Genomic DNA, 17,628 nt, shown 5'->3' with positions numbered 1-17,628 from the left:
AGATGTCGTCCTGAGTAGTGAAATTTAATTAGAAGTCACTCCTTACACCTCCACTTATGAAATATTATGATAACTTTCTTTATTTTCTTCAGAATAGCAGGGTGGAATTTCTCCCCAGTTTATCTAGGAAAATATCCCTACCACAGAGATCATAAGTATTTTCAAGCAGGTTTCTTGTGAATATTTCTCATTGACCTATAGAATGCATGATGTCTTTCAGAAAAAGATGCAGAAATAATGGGAACAGTGATTTTGGAATGATCTATTGCCTCATATACCACCTGAGGAAGGAAAAAAAAATGTTACTTGGCTGTTAGAGGTTCCAGATCCTTTGGATATTTTCCTAAGGATACACTCATCACCTGCATCCACATTCTCAGCCAGACCAGAGGAAACATGTATTCCAGTATCTAAGTCTTATTTCTTCGGTCACTGAAAATACTTCTAATTCACAACAGTCTTTCACTCTGCCCCTGAGAGCTGATGACTTTTTACAAATATAATCACCATACAAAGGCAGAGAATGTCAAAATTCAATGCCGACGTGTCTGATCTTACTTGATGCTTAAATCCTAACACCTCTGGTTAATGAATCTTGACTTAGGTTTTAATTCTGTCAACAGGTAAGATTTATTGCATCCCTACGCATGGCTAGATCAAAATGAAGACAAAATAATTTATTACACATGACCGCAGTTCTTAAAGGACCCAGTGGAATCAGGACTTCACTCACACAGATCACATAAGAAATAGTTAAGGGTGAGAGAAGGTCAGAGAAGGGACAGAGCCTCAAGAGACAGTCATCAGATAAGCCTTGAAGGAGAAGGTAAGGCTTTTTCTTTAAGGTGATCAGAAGAGCAGAAAGAACACACTGAGGGTTGAGAAATACATGAGTTGAGAAAGAGTAATGCCTGTGTAATGGTCAGCAAGAAGACTGGCTTTATGAGGACAGCATGTCTGTGCAGGAAAGATGGTGGTGACGGGTAGCAGGTGGCCAAAGTATGTAGGATCCTTAACACTTAGCATACGGTAAACTCCCTACATACTATGAGTTCCATTCCAAGAGCGTGTTTATAAGTTCAACAAAGGTGGCCTAGGTACCCAACTAACACATTCAGCTATACAGTACTGTATTGTGATAGGTTGATAATACAGGCAGGAAGAGTTACTGGCTGGAGAAGGAGAGGAGGTGGGAGATGGGAGATGGTGGAGCTGAAGGATCGTCAGCAATAGGAGACAGAGGGCAAGTTGAAATTTCACTCACACCTGTTTTTGATGGCCCAGGTTCTGGTTCCTTGCTGGATTCAATTCTATCTATAAAGATCCTATACCGCTGTACTCTATACAGTACTCTACAGTTAGGTACACAAAAACACAGCCACTTGTAGAGGAAGCACACACGTGACAATGTATTGCCAGACATATGCACTAACAACATAATTGAACATGTGAATGCATTCGCATCTTTGAAAGTTTGCAGCCTGAAGATTCATATACTTGACTGTATTTGGATTTGACACATTAGAAATTGATCACGGTAAATCATTGTACAGATAGAATCTAACAGGAGCAAAGTGGTGTTTTTATTTATTTATTTTTCGTTATTCACATAAGTGGTGTTTTTAAACAATTTAAACCATCATTGACAAAACAAAGAATCAAGTAAGAGACAGGGAAAAGGAGTAAAGGGCTGTTGTAATGATTGCTAAGTGTGATGGCAAAAGCCTGGGTGTGCAATATAATAAAAGAAATAAACAAAAGGAAGAGATGAAAGGAAGTTTTAAAAGGTAGTGCAAAAAAGGAAGAGGAGAGCCTCAAAACTGTCAGCTTAGACAATTGAAATGTTGTTCATGAAAGTATCAGGGAGAGGTGGAATGCACAATTGATTTGTGGAAAGGCAGGGACTCCATGTTCCATTTTAACCTTATGGAGTTTGGTGTTAATAGTGAGATACCTGAGTAAACACACATGGAAAATCAATCAGATTTGGAGATCAAGATCTGGATAATGTTCATATCAGATGATACAAGGGAAGCCCAAGAATACTGGAGTGGGTAGCCTATCCCTTCTCCAGGGGATCTTCCTGACCCAGAAATCAAACTGGGGTCTCCTGCATTGCAGGCAGATTCTTTACCAACTGAGCTATTAGGGAAGCCCAAAATACAACTCCTTCTTCCCCAGGTGGGACTCAAACCCACAGTCCCTGACTTAAGGGGCCAGTGCCTTATCCATTAGGCCACAGGGGCTGATTCATACCAGATAGCTGAACTGAATTTATCAACCCAATAGGAAAAAAATGTAGAGATGTTCTAGGTGTTCTAATTACTGTCTAAGAAACTCACTCTGAGGAGCAATTCTGTAGTGTGCATCTTTTAAAGAGGCATAACCCAGGCTCAGCCTAACGAATCACCCGTTTCTGCCTCAGACAACGTCACACTTGCTTCCAACCATTCAGGTTCTACAGGAGTCAGAATCATTGGAGGATTTGGTCTCTGGCTCATAATCCAAATAGCAGTGACAACTATGAAGGACATAAGAAGTGGAAGTAAACCTCTGTGTTTCATCAACAGTCTTCATCAGAGGGGAAGTGAGACGGTACAATGTTTAGAGGAGTAAATAATTTATAGCAAATGAGAAAGGGGTTCTGACATCTATTGTGAATTATACTTGCCCAAGACCAACTCATCACTTTATTCCTTCAACTCTTCTGCCCAGCCTTGTCAGGTTGCCTCTGGAAAGGAAAAATGCTTCTTTTACAGTTGGACACAAACTTACTCTACTGCGGTAGGTCACAGCAAGGAGGATTCTGACAAACTTCTTGGTTCTGGTCATGATGATGATATTCCAGAAAGAAGGTCCAGACCTTCCCCCACAAAGACATATCATTTCTCAGAGTAAACTGCCCTCTAGGGCTTTTTCAAGCCCCACTAAATGCCAGGAGCCTTAGAACAGACTTGGGAGGGTGGGACCGAGAATGAAAAGAAATCCAAGTGACAGGTAAACAGTGCAGTAGTTGCCTGTCATGCCTGTCATGCTAATGGGCCGAGTATGCCACTACGTGAACCTGATGGCTAGACACACGCAGGTAAGAGGGACCCTGGCTTAAGAACTTGGATGCAGGCAGAGCATTCTATGTATTGGAGGAACTTGAGAGAAGGGCTCAGAGAAGAGGGGCATAGGCAGGGGACCAGGAGAGGTTCAGCAGTGGGCGAACAAGACGGCAGACCAACACCCAGAACTGACGGACAGCAAGCCCAGGGCCTCAGTACTGGAAATGTATATGAAAGGGCACAAGCAGAATGGTTTGCTTAACTAGTGGATTAATACATTGATCAAGATTAAATGTCCAGGGATTCCATGAAAAACATCTATTTCTGCTTTATTGACTATGCCAAAGCCTTTGACTGTGTGGATCACAATAAACTGTGGAAAATTCTGAAAGAGATGGGCATACCAGATCACCTGATCTGCCTCTTGAGAAACCTGTATGCAGGTCAGGAAGCAACAGTTAGAACTGGACATGGAACAACAGACTGGTTCCAAATAGGAAAAGGAGTACTTCAAGGCTGTGTATGGTCACCCTGCTTATTTAACTTATATGCAGAGTACACCATGAGAAACTCTGGGCTGGAAGAAGCACAAGCTGGAATCAAGACTGCCGGGAGATATATCTATAACCTCAGATATGCAGATGATACCACCCTTATGGCAGAAAGTGAAGAGGAAATAAAGAGCCTCTTGATGAAAGTGAAAGAGGAGAGTGAAAAAGTTGGCTTTAAGCTCAACATTAGAAAACTAAGATCATGGCATCAGGTCCCATCACTTCATGGCAAATAGATGGGGAAACAGTGGAAACAGTGGCTGACTTTATTTTTGGGGGCTCCAAAATCACTGCAGATGGTGATTGCAGCCATGAAATTAAAAGATGCTTACTCCTTGGAAGGAAAGTTATGACCAACCTAGACAGCATATTAAAAGGCAGAGACATTACTTTGTCAACAAAGGTCCGTCTAGTCAAGGCTATGGTTTTTCCATGTATGGATGTGAGAGTTGGACTGTGAAGAAAGCCGAGCGCCAAAGAATTGATGCTTTTGAACTGCAGTGTTGGAGAAAACTCTTGAGAGTCCCTTGGACTGCAAGGAAATCCAATCAATCCATCCTAAAGGAGATCAGTCCTAGGTGTTCATTGGAAGGACTAATGTTGAAGCTGAAACTCCAATACTTAGGCCACCTGATTTGAAGAGCTGAGTCATTTGAAAAGACTCTGATGTTGGGAAAGATTGAGGGCAGGAGGAGAAGGGGACGGCAGAGGATGAGATGGTTGGATGGCATCACTGACTCAATGGACATGGGTTTGGGTGGACTCTGAGAGTTGGTGATGGACAGAGAGGCCTGGGGTGCTGTGGTTCATGGGGTCACAAAGAGTTGTACACGACTGAGTGACGAACTGAACTGAACTGAATTCCATGATGGTTCGGTGGTTGAGAGTCTGCCTGCCAGTGTAGGGGACACAGATTCGATCCCTGGTCTGGGAGGATTCCACATGCCATGAGGCAACTAGGCCCATGTACCAAACTAGTGAAGGCCAGGCACTCTCCATGCACCACAATGAAGACCCAGCACAGCCTAAATAAACAAATGAAATTATTTTTATAAAATGATTAAATGTCTATAGAAAACAGACTTACAGACACAGCGGGAACAGGAAGTGATGAAGTGAAAGTCGCTCAGTCATGTCCTACTCTTGGACTATATATACGGTCCATGGAATTCTCCAGGACAGAATACTGGATTGGGTAGCCTTTCCTTTCTCCAGGGGATCTTTCTGACCCAGGAATCGAACCAGGGTCCCCGTATTGCAGGAGGATTCTTTACCAACTGGGCTATTAGGGAAAAATTGAGAGAATAGCACTGAAATATACATATTACCATATGTAAAATAAATAGCTAATGGGAAGTTGCTGTTTAATACAGGGAGCTCAACCCTGTGCTCTGTGATAACCCAGAGGGATGGGATGGGGTGGGAGGTGGAAAGGAGGTTGAAGAGGGAAGGAACACATGTATACCTATGGCTGATTCATGTTGATATATGGCAGAAACCAACACAACATTGTAAAGCAATTATCCTCCAATTAAAAATAAATAAATTTTTAAAAGATTGCCTAAAAGAATAAGATAAAGAAATCAGTCCTCTAAAAGTTTACCAATAATCAACTCCTCTTTCATCAATCTTTTTCTTTAAAAAATTGTGTTATCTCTTTAGCTTTACGTGTCTTAATTTTGTCTAAATTTTCAAGAAGCTATTCCTCTGACTAAATGATTCCAAATGATCTCTCGAGAAAGGAAGGCAGGTTTTTGGCCTTGACACCAGACTGGATCTCTCCATGAGAAGGGAGAACATCACTTTCATTTTTCTGTCTTTTCAGTACTGAATTCTCACCCAGGAAGTTCTGTACCTATGGGCAGTGCTAATTCCATTGTAGTTGCAGCAAAGACTATTAATAGATTATGCCTATAATAAAGCTGAAGTAAAAAACAGAAGTGTCCCAAAAAGAGAAGTATAAAATGAAAGAGGATAAAAAGGCAAAAAATTTTGCCTTCCAAGTTAGACGACAGTCTTGTTGAAAGGACATATTTCACAAAGCAATAGAAAATCTGTAGGGTGCTTTTAACCATCTGTGTTTGGATTTTTTTCCACCTATTTTATCCTTCTGATTAATGAAGGAAGGATATGTTAGATGAAATTAATGCTTTAAAACTTATCTTTGCTCAGAACCAGCTCCTCCAAAGTCCCTCTTTGCGGTGAATAAAACCCAGACCTCGGTGACTTTGCTGTGGGTGGAAGAGGGAGTAGCTGATTTCTTCGAAGTCTTCTGCCAGCAAGTTGGCTCCAGTCAGGAAGCAAAACTCCAGGTACCGTATGTTTGGATTTTCCTTTTCTGAGTTAATTTTAATTAAGGCTCATTATCTGAGCAAAGTGAAAAATCTTTCTTTGAATGATATAAAAGGAAAACTCTGCATGTGTGGTTTTGTGTTCCAGTGATAGAAATTTAAAATTATTCTTAGAATGGGCCCCAAATATGTTAAAACTAACTTGCCAAGTCACAAAGTTTATTTTCATCTTTGTATCAGTCTTCTGTCTCCAGTTTTTATCCACTCTGGGTCATGCTGGAGAATTAAATTGAGGCGGTTGTCTGTTGGCCATTAAATTGAGGTAAGGTATAAAAATACACTGCCATATAAAATATAATTTAACAAATATGAACTAATTGGCCTTTATGTGGCAGATGTTGTAGGGGACACAAATGTTAGAATCACTATTGTTGTTTAGTCATTAAGTTGTATCTGACTCTTTTACGACCCCACTGTAGCCCACTAGTCTCCTCTGTCCATGGGATTTCCCAGGCAAGAATAGTGGAGTAGGTTGCCAAGCCCTTCTCCAGGGGATCTTCCTGATCCAGGGATAGCACCTGAGTCTCCTACACTGGCAGGCAGGTTCTTTACCACTGAGCCACCAGGGAAGCCCTGGTATAATCAGGGTGCTTTGCTGTGCTTAGTCGCTCAGTCATGTCCGACTCCTTGTGACCTCATGGACTGTAGCCCTCAGGCTCCTCTGTCCCTGGGGATTCTCCAGGCAAGAAGACTGGAGTGGGTTGTCATGCCTTCCTCCAGGGAATCTTCCTGACCCAGGGATTGAACCCAGGTCTTCTGCATTACAGGCAGATTCTTTACCATCTGACCACCAGGGAAGCCCAAGAACACTGGAGTGGGTAACCTATTCCTTCTCCAGAGGAACTTCCCAGCCTAGGAATTGAATCGAGGTCTCCTGCACTGCAGGCAATTTTTTTACCAGCTGACCTACCCAGGAAGCCTGGTATAATCAATACCTTCAATTATTTTTTCATTTAATTCTGGATATTACACTAGAGTGGAAATAATTAAAATGAAGTGTAAGTGCCAGAAGTGAGACCCATATTACTAAGAGAATTTAAAAGACATTAGTAAGGAGGATAATTTTATTTGGGAAAAAATGAAGGCTGAGATAGGTGAGTGTTAAAGCTTTAGGGTCACAAATAACAGATAAGATGAATACTGAGTTATCCACCAGGTTAAATTGAATGGAAGGAGACAGATGAGCCTTGGGGTAACAAAACCACAAGACAAAACTACTTTATAGTCAGACATGGAAGAAAAAGGACAAATTTTTGAGGCATGTCACAAAATACAGTGCAAAGATGAATACTATGAACATAAATAATTGATGCTTTTTAAATAATGCAGCTTATGAGATTGAAAAGAAAAAAGGATTTCTAGCAGTATGAATCTTTTTATACTGAGTGTTAAACATAATTTGCTTTGATTTCTCTCCCCTTTTGATAGTCTGGTCTACGAACCAGACTATCTCTTTTTGATTTGTACTGAACAGCTGGATCCTTTGGATCCCAAGAATCCTTTTAGAAAAAAGCTGCTCTGCCAGTAATGAATTTAATTCTCTGCAACTACAGTAATGTCTTCCTTTAAGAAAATGATGATCAGGCAGCTACTTTATACAACTGAGGCCTGTTAGCAAAAATCTTTTCTCGGAAGCATTCTTTTATAGGATAGTGAAAGAAGTGAGAGTGTGAACTCCTTGCTGATGGCTCTCATCTCTTTAGGTAGAGGCATTTCTGACCCTTGTTTTGAAAAAGGATGTTATGCTGGTTTATATTGTATAGTTGTACTTGTCAATGGATGGCCATTGGCCCACCAAATTAACAACTTTTACTCAAGAATAAGTTAACATTAAACATTTTGGAGAACACAGTGTCTTTATGCCTTTGGTGGATGCTATTTAAAAGCAGAGAATGTAGACAAAAGGGGTAGTGTTCTTAATATACAAAAGTGAAAGTCACTCAGTCGTGTCCAACTCTTCCCCATGGACTATACAGTCCTTGGAATTCTCCAGGCCAGAATACTGGAGTGGGTAGGCTTTCCCTTCTCCAGGGGATCTTCCCAACCCAGGGATCGAACCCAGGTCTCCCGCATTGCAGTCAGATTCTTTACCAGCTGAGCCACAAGGGAAGCCCAATATTCAAAGATCTACTACAAATAAAAAAGATAAAGATCAGCAACCCAAAGCAACTATTTCATAGAAAATAAACATAGAAGGCTCTTAAACATATAAAAAGATGATCAAGCTCACTCACTGTGAAAGAAATGCAAAATAAAACTATAGTGAGGGACAGTTTCCACTAATAAGATGGGAAAAGTTCAAAAAGTTTGCAAATTGTATACAATTTGTTGCATAAAAACAAACGTAGGGAAATGGGTATTGTCATGCTCTGACAATAGATGGGTCCCTTGGAAAATGTCTATGGAAGATAATTTGTCTATATCTTTCAAAATTAAAAAGATATAACTTTTGACCCAGCAGTTCAACTTCTAAGAATATGAGTGTTTGTATATGTATGAATATTCATATACATACATACACACAAATATATTCACAGGTTTTGTGTATGAATGTATATATGTATATATTGTTGTTGTTTAGTCACTAAGTCACTCTTTTGCAACCCCATGGACTATATAGCCCATCAGACTCCTCTGTCCATGGGACTTCCCAGGCAAGACCATTGGAGTGGGTTGCCATTTCCTTCTCTGGAGGATGTTCCAAACACAGAGATCTAACCCACGTCTCATGCTTGGCAGGTGGATTCTTTACCACTGAGCCACCAGGGAAGCCCTTCTATATATACACATATATATATACATACATATATAAAATGAGTGTGTGTACATATGCATATATTCCCATTAATTGTGAAACTGTTGAATTGTTTATAACAACAAAAAATCAGAGATCACTTAAACATTTATTAACAGAGGACTGGCTAGATAAAGTATGTTCTTTCAATGGATTTGTGTGCAGCCCTTAAAGTGAAATAGCTTTATCTGTACTGGTATGGAAAGAGTGCCAAAATATACTGATAACCAAGATAAAAATAAGTAGAATGGTGCACAAACTATGTTATCGCTGTATTCTTATATGTTTATACATCCATAAAACACAGATGGAAAGAAAAAAAAAAAACTACAACCGTGGCTGCTTCCATGGAAGGTAATTGGGTAAATGGGAAGTACAGGAAGAAGGAAACATTTTTCATTGGTTCCTTTTTTGTTTTTTTTCAGTTTTTCTACTCTGTCCACACGTTATCTACTCAATTATGAAAAGTAATTTAAAAGCCAAACTAGATGAATAAAACATAACATTTATCTTATTTTCTGCACCTCCAGGAACCAATTTCTGTTTCCTCTCATGTGGTGACCATCTCCAGCCTCCTTCCTGCCACCGCCTACAACTGTAGTGTCACCAGCTTTAGCCATGACAGCCCCAGCGTCCCGACATTCATAGCAATCTCGACAATGGGTAAGTACAGGCACCAGTGGAATCTGGTATCTTCGGAAATTACATCTTTCCTGATTTGCCTTAAATTTTCCTTTTAAATATAAATAATTCATCATTTTTAAAAAGAAAACTCACATTTCACTGAAAAGTTTCAGGCTCTGAGTTCAGGAAAACTTTAATTCCAACCCCAAACTGTGCTTACCAGTTATGTGATTTAGGGAACGATAATTACTATTCTGAAGCTTTGTTTTTCCATCTGTAAAGCTGGAGTAATAATATGTACCTGTTGACATGTTTTGAGGCTTAGAAATCAAGTACCTAAAGCTCTAGTACATGCTGTCTAAATGCTAGTTGTTTTCATCATCAACTTCATCATCCCCATCACCCTCTTCAGTGGTACCCACAGTACTGTAAACAACTCAGGTGCATCTGTTGTAGTCCTGACCTTGCCCTTTCACTGATCGAATAAAGGTGAACCTAAATTACTGGACCAAAACTAAAAAATTTCTAGTCAAGTAGAATGCATAATTGGGGAAATTAGAAATTAACGAAAGGCTCGGTATAATGCTATTCCCTTATTCTTTTTCTGAGTTATATTATTTGTTTCACTCCTCTGCTTGAGTCTAATTCTGTCATCTAAGACCCTCCCTGAAGCTGCCTGTAATAAAGTTACTCTTACCATCACATTACACTTCTAATGGGTTCACTTTCATTTACGTATGTAAGCATTAATCATGTTTAGCCACTATATCCAGTGACCACTAGAAGAAACTTTTTTTTTCCTGTTTTTAGTTTCTGCTTTTTCAGAAGAGCAAAAATAGACCTGAAAAGCATACTAATGGTCTTGCATTTCAACACCTTTCCATTTTCTAAAAATACTTTAATGTTCATGATTCCTTGTCATCTGTACACCAACCCAGTAAAACAGGTGATATTATTAAATGTATTTGCAAGTGAGGAAAAGTAGGCCAGGAGAGACTGCATCAGAGCTTCCCCAAATGGAAGGTAGTAGTCAAGCGAACTTGAACAATCTCTTCTATGAGTCTAACATTCTTTCTGTTCTAATACTTCTGTCTGTACAGTGGAGTCAAGCTGGCCCACATGGGAAGTGGCAAATGCCCAAAGCCTTAAGGACTGTGCGGGTTGGCCAGTACTGTGATGTCATGATCAGTGCCGAGAATAGTGTCTCCTCTTTTCCTCTGATCCGCTTTTAAGAGCTTTACAAAAATCTTTGATGTATATTCGCACCTTTAACATCCTGATCTTCCAGGTAGTATGTAAATTAGGCAATGTGTAAGTGCACTAAAGGATGGATCATAGGAAACCTAGTGTGTGAAAGAGATACAACCCCTGTTCTTAAAGGCCCTAAATGTATTAATAAGTTTAATCTCTTGAGTTATGCAGATAGAAAAACCCCTAAACATATGGTTACAGATCATCAGAAAGCCTGCTGCTAGCGATGCGTTAAGTGCTGCAGCAGATGGCAGGGTGCTAATGCCTTTTTCATATACGTTATTCTGTGAGGGGAATACACAGTTGTGCTTTCTGACTTGAAAGCCATGGACATAAAATAAGAGCCTGCCTCTCTCTAAGCTTTTGAAAATGTTAAACAGTGATGATACATGATAATGACTTCTAGCATTTTTGTTTTCAAATGAGCTTAAATCATGGCACAGGCATTATATACATTTCACGGTTTCCTTTAATAAGAATGTCCTGAACGTGGGCCTTTGAAGTGGACTCAGTTCTTCTACCCACCCAAACACTGTTTGCCAATCTATTCTACCACGTAAGAGTTGACCAGCAAGAAGCCATCACTGACTCGGAGAAATGTCATTGTTGCTGTTGTTGCTATGGTCATAAGTGTGTTAGTCTTTAAATTAGATGAGATATGATGAATGGTGCTGTTAGTTTCCACGTCATGGAAGCTCCAGTGAAGATGTATGGCTTTTATCTTTAGTTACAGAAATGAATCCCAACGTGGTGGTCATCTCCGTGCTGGCCATCCTCAGCACACTGTTAATTGGACTGCTGCTTGTTACCCTTATTATTCTTAGGAGAAAGCATCTGCAGATGGCAAGGTAAGTTGTATTTTGCTCAACTTTTACCCACAGGCTTTAGAATATTTTTATCTATCATGTGGGCTTCCTGGTGGCTCCAAAGGTGAAGAATCTGCTTGCAATGCAGGAGACCTGAGTTTGATCCCTGGGTTGTGCTTATCCTCTGGAGAAGAGAATGGCAACCTACTTCAGTATTCTTGTCTGGAGAATTGTATGGACAGAGGAGCATGATGAGCTATAGTTCATGGGGTCCCAAAGAGTTAGACACGATTGAGTGATTAGCATATTTACCATGTACGCGTAGCTTTTACATGTAGGCTTCCCTGGTGGCTCAGTGGTAAAGAACATGCTTGCCAATGCAGGAGACATAGGCTCGATCCCCGGGCCAGGAAGATTCCCCTGGAGAAGGAAATGTCAGCCCACTCCAGTTTTCTTGCCTGGGAAATCCCATGGACAGAGGAGCCTGGCAGACTATAATCCATGGGGTCACAAAAGAATCAGACACAATTTAGTGAATAAACAACACAACAATGGCATTTACACACCTAAATTGTACAGGGGTGAGTTTACTTTTAGTTTTTAATGCCTATTTCTATTTTTTGTTTTCTAAGTAGACTTTTCAATATTGTTTTAGAAAACATTACCATTGAAATAGTAAAGCAAAGGATGGTTTGTTTACACAAAGTCAGACCTCTTACTGTCAACCTTATCATTTTAAGTAGCCCATATATTGGGATCCATTCACTGTATTTGGATACTTCCAAACATATTTTGGGCTTCCTTGGTGGCTCAGATGGTAAAGAATCTGCCCAGAATGCAACAGATACAGATTTCATCTCTGGGTGGGGAAGATCTCCTGAAGAAGGGAACAGCAACCCAGTCCAGTATTCTTGGCTGGAGAATTCCATGGAAAGAGGAGCCTCGTGGCCACAGTCCATGGAATCACAAAGGGTCAGACACAACTGAACTACTAACATTTTCACTTTCATTTGAAAATATTTTGGGGTAAAAGAAACATCTGTCCCTACTAAGTATGATAAATGAAAGGAGTTAATACATATGGAGACCACAAGGAAGAAAAGAAATCCCTTTCCTCGTTAGTTCTGTTGAAGCTGTTTTATCAGAAAATATTTGCTGAGTTTATGAAAGGGTCCTTTTGAGTCCCCCTGTTAGTTCTGTTCCTTTTACACAGGTTTGCAGGCAGTTTCATTTTTCTTGCTGTTAGGAAAGCCTTTTGATTTACGGTTTTGTGGATTCCCTATTCCTTTGACCACAGATGCATTTCTTATCAGAGCGCATCCTCAAGTACTTTCTGTTTGGGAGTTCTTAGCATACAAATGGTATTAAAGCTATAGACTGGAGGTAGTCCAGGAATGAAGAGTAAATTAGAAAAGAGGGCCCTGGATTAAGCACCAGAACAATCTAAGATTTTTAGGGAGAAGATGAAAGATAACGGCAAAAACAAAGCTGACAAGAGGCACCCAGTAGAGTGGAAGAAAAATTAGGAGAGTGTGGTAGCCTAGAAGCAAGGGAAAGAGCGTACATCCAAAAGAGATGCTGACAGTCCTGCATTAGAGATTAGTTAGGAACAATACTGGGAGAAGGCAATGGCACCCCACTCCAGCACTCTTGCCTGGAAAATCCCATGGACGGAGGAGCCTGGTAGGCTGCAGTCCATGGGGTCGCTAGGAGTCGGACACAACTGAGCGACTTCACTTTCACTTTTCACTTTCATGCATTGGAGGAGGAAATGGCAACCCACTCCAGTGTTCTTGCCTGGAGAATCCCAGGGACAGGGGAGCCTGGTGGGAGGCCGTCTATGGGGTCACACAGAGTCGGACACGACTGAAGCAACTTAGCAGCAGCAGCAGCAGGAACAATACTGCAACAATAGCATAGTGGCATAGGAAGCAAGCAATAAATGTTAGCTGTTAATAGCAATAGTGAGGGGGGTTGGTAACAGAAGTAGAAATGGGAGTAGGGGTATTTATGAGTAGGGGTATTATGCAGGAGCGTCCTTTGTGATGGATACAGGCAAATATTTAGGAGGAATGATTCTACTTCAGCCAGCTTGTCATCAGAGCAGAGAGTCTTGATATTTTTTGTACATGGTTCTCTCTGGCAGTCTGATGAAGCCTGTTGATCTCTTCCAAGAATAGTGTTTTCCTACTAAATGCATAAAATAAGACACATAGGATTAAAAAAGAAAATAACTATATGAAAATGTGGTAATCAAAGTGTTCAGAAAACAGATGAGTTGTATGTTTCTTTATTAACACAGTTGATAACAATATTTAGTAGGAAATCTAAGAACTCTCAAATTTCATCAGAGTGATGATGATGAACAATATTTTAATACCTGCAGCAGGTCTATTGTAGAAAAAGGCCTCTTACCAAATCTCCTTACCAAAAGTCCTATTACCAAATCTCATAACTGCTAATGATGTCATTGGGGCTTGTTGTATACTTTAATACTTGGAGCAGTTACTAAATTTCAGTTATAAGTTGTGAAAATAAAGATGTGTTTTTTTCCCCACATATGTTCATAGAGCTATAAATTCTATCCTTGGATCCTAGATTAAGAACCCTTGAGTTAGAGAGTAAAAGAAATCCCATATACAGGAAATTGATATAGGAAAATTAATTGATGATATCCAATTTATAATATATACCACATGACATAATAATATGTTAGTGTGTTTTTCAAGGAAGAAAGCTATTCTTAGAACACTAATGAGGACAGACAGATAACTGAAGTAATGACATGGTGGTGCCAATAATGTCAGAATCTCTGCTTCAATTCTGAATAAGCCCATCAATTTTATAGAGAGAAAAAAATGAAATGTATGCACCCCAGTGAGCTATGTTATTTCCACATGTTGTTAACCAAAAGTCGGAGAAAGCATGAGAATTAGGTTTACCTTTTCCCTCCACTTCTGGGGAAAAAAAAAAAAAAAAAACTTTAACAATATTTTCTACTGACTACATAAGCCAATCTATTTCAGTATGTATCACTTTTTTATCTCAAGTGATGAATAACATGGGCATAACAACATAAAAGGAAAGTTTTGGAGGGAGAAAACAATTCAGTTTGATCCACCATCTATTAAAGAGGAAATCAAAATGCTATAAAAACAAGGAATAGTTGTTAAAAATGGAAAACCTTTAGTCTATCTAAGAGCATTTCTATACCTTACTAGTGAAGGTTCTGTAAAAAAAAAAATAATAATAATAATGAAAGTATTCTACCTACTATAGTTCGTTCAACAGTTAATGTTACGATCACGAGTGCACTTTGGTAAGGATTGTGAACCAAATCTTTTCGGCTTCAAATAACTTGACTTGGGTGTGTGCACCCCCGTGAAAGATTTTGTCTTTCTACTTTGCATCATATCCAAATGCAGAATGCAAGCAACTTATATTGACTTTTTAAATGGTTAATGCCCTGATGATTAAAGAATCTTTTTTGTTGTTGTTCAGGAACCCAGCTGTGTCTCACTCTGAGCCCCCGTGGACTCTAGCACACCAGTCTTCCCTGTCCCTCATCATCTCCCAGAGTTTGCCCAAGTTCATGTTTATTGCATCAGTGATGCTGTCCAGCCATCTCATCCTCTGAGATGACATCAAGGCTTTTTACCTTAAGATAACTTTTTACCTTGACATAAAGACTCTTTTGTATCAAAGTAAAACGTGCTCTGTCAAACGCTGATCTTGATTTTGTGGTTCTTTTCCAACAGGGAGTGTGGAGCAGGAACTTTCGTCAATTTTGCATCCTTGGAGCGGGATGGGAAGCTCCCATACAACTGGTGAGTACTGTTTTGGAACAAGTCTGTAGGTAGCTTGACTATGCTGTATGTGCTCCAAACTTGATTGTGCTGTATTTGGAAATAGATGGTTTTGCCTGGTTACCCTTTCATAATTTCAGTGATGGTGAACTTGAAGATGACTTCTTCACAGAGTACATTAGCTTATATAAGCTTAATTTAACTAAGGAGAGAAAATGAGGTGGTCAGCTCTGTACTGATACATTACACAAAGGAATGAAATGAAGCAGTTGTGTGAGTTGCCCGCAGCTGGGCTGATGAAGGGTTAATGCAGGAGGGTCATGGAGGAAGTATGGCTGAAGATGGAAGAGGATAGTCCAGGCAAGTAGACAAGAGACAGAACAGCATCTCTGTTTAAAACTCAGGCTTCAGCGCCTGAGCCACTACTTCTGTTGAAAAATCAAGAAGTATACAGTTTGGGGCTCTCAATTCTTATGCTTACAGGAAGATAAATACGAAAGATTCCCTGAGAAAGGTAGCCTCGTTATTTCTATATGCTTGAGTATTAAGGACTTGGAGGGAGGAGGTATTCTGAGAACTAAGAAAGCATTGTCATGAAGTTAAATCAGTTGACATTATACCTAACAGTAATCCATATGAATTAATGATCCTATGTACAGCAATGAATACCCAACAAAATTGCCAATTAAATAACCTTTTAATATGAAGCCAGCACTGCTTATATGTTCTAGTTTCTTTCACAAGCAACTCCATGCAAAATACCCTTAAAGATATACATTTCATATTAATCCTTGGTGATTTTTTTTTCTATTTTCCTAACCCCCTAAAAATATTTAATCTGAAAGAAGTATGTATGTGATACTAGAAATTTTACTCTCAGAATTAATGAAGGGGGTGCTTTATTTAAACTGTAAATGCTAAATGCGCAACTAGTTGAGACCACTTTAGCTGAAAATCTATGTGATATCGGATTATTTTTAATAAGGCAATATGCTGTGCTATTTTAAAATTTCACCCTGAATGGAATTTTGCTATTCAAATATGATTCATCCAACTGTCAAGAGTAACCCATAAACTCTTGAAAGTAAAAAGTTAGAAAACATTTCTAGATTTGTTCAAATATTATTAGCACTCTCTCCAAGATTAAGAGACTGACTCACTGATATTCATTTCTTGCCTATGCTCAGTCACTTACTTGTGTCAGACTCTTTGCAACTCCATGAACTGTAGCCCACTAGGCTTCTCTGTCCATGGAATTTTCCAGGCAAGAGTACTGGAGTGGGTTGCCATTTCCTACTCCAGGGGTTTTCCCCAACCCAGGGATCGAACCTGCATCTCCTAGTTGGTAGGTGGATTCTTTACCACTAGCACCACCTGGGCAATCCCATTGCTTGCCTGTCTCACCTTTAAAAAAGACCCATTCACAGAGTAGTGATGAGGGACCCATCTAGAAACTGATAACATTGTACTTGTGACTCAGATCAATATATTTACTAACTACACAACTGGTCACAATTTACAAACTTTATGAGAGATCAGTTATGGGAGAACTGAAACAAAAGAGAATTCATTTCAGGACATTTCTATAAAAGTTAAGAAAAATTGTTGTGCAGCTCTGGGCCAAAGACAGTTTTGCCAACGCTAACATTTTCTGGCTAACTGAAAATACATATCTCAGTGAAGATGTATAATAACTAAAGTAACAAACTGACAAAGTCATTTTCCCGAATTCTCAGAATAACTATACATACAACCAAAGGATATTTTAAGATCTACATTAATACATGTTTTATTTTACTAGGTTGTAAATCGCTGACATTTGATTCAAATCAGGCATTTTTAAATCAACAGTCTGCATTAGAATTAACACGAAGCTAAGTAATTTTGCTCCCACTCCATGGAGTATAAGATTAGAAACTAGGCAGTCAGTGAGCTCCATAGTCATATGTTGGATGAATGGTATGTGGATGTAATGCCATGCCCTTGTTTTAAGGATTATTTTGAGGAATGGTGTATTATAATCATTTATATTTTAAATAATATAGAAAGCCATACCTAGCAGTGCATCTTTATAAGAATGTGTTCTGAAAGCTTGTTTACCAGAATCAGTATACTCAAACTAACCATTTGTATTCCTTACACAAGCTGCTGTTAGCTATCAAATGATGTTATAGATTTCTTAAAATAGCCTTAAGCATTGCAAGGGTAATATCCAAGAATAAGACTGGAGGTAACTAATGAGGCATTTCAGAGCCTCATTTAAATGAATGCAAAATGTAATCACCTAATAGCAGGCTAATTGACACAAACCAAGTTGAAAGAAATATATCTGATTACAATAAGGCCGCATGTGAATAAAACTGATTTGGGCAATATTATAGCATTTAAGCCCTCA

General features: G+C 39.3%; 1 protein-coding gene across 3 annotated transcripts in view; it reads left to right on the top strand.

The window, feature by feature from the left end:
• PTPRO (protein tyrosine phosphatase receptor type O) overlaps positions 1–17,628 on the top strand; it is a 264,792-nt gene that overhangs the window by 199,249 nt on the left and 47,915 nt on the right. For all 3 annotated transcript variants that reach the window (XM_070790022.1, XM_070790021.1, XM_070790020.1), the window contains exons 13-16: positions 5,774–5,913; positions 9,277–9,409; positions 11,349–11,469; positions 15,186–15,254. In XM_070790022.1, the coding sequence (XP_070646123.1) occupies positions 5,774–5,913; positions 9,277–9,409; positions 11,349–11,469; positions 15,186–15,254 (463 nt within the window). The remainder of the gene's footprint in view (positions 1–5,773; positions 5,914–9,276; positions 9,410–11,348; positions 11,470–15,185; positions 15,255–17,628) is intronic.

Source organism: Bos indicus, chromosome 5 (genome assembly GCF_029378745.1).
Source record: "Bos indicus isolate NIAB-ARS_2022 breed Sahiwal x Tharparkar chromosome 5, NIAB-ARS_B.indTharparkar_mat_pri_1.0, whole genome shotgun sequence".
NCBI lineage: Eukaryota > Metazoa > Chordata > Mammalia > Artiodactyla > Bovidae > Bos > Bos indicus.
This window is presented reverse-complemented; position numbering and strand designations above follow the sequence as displayed.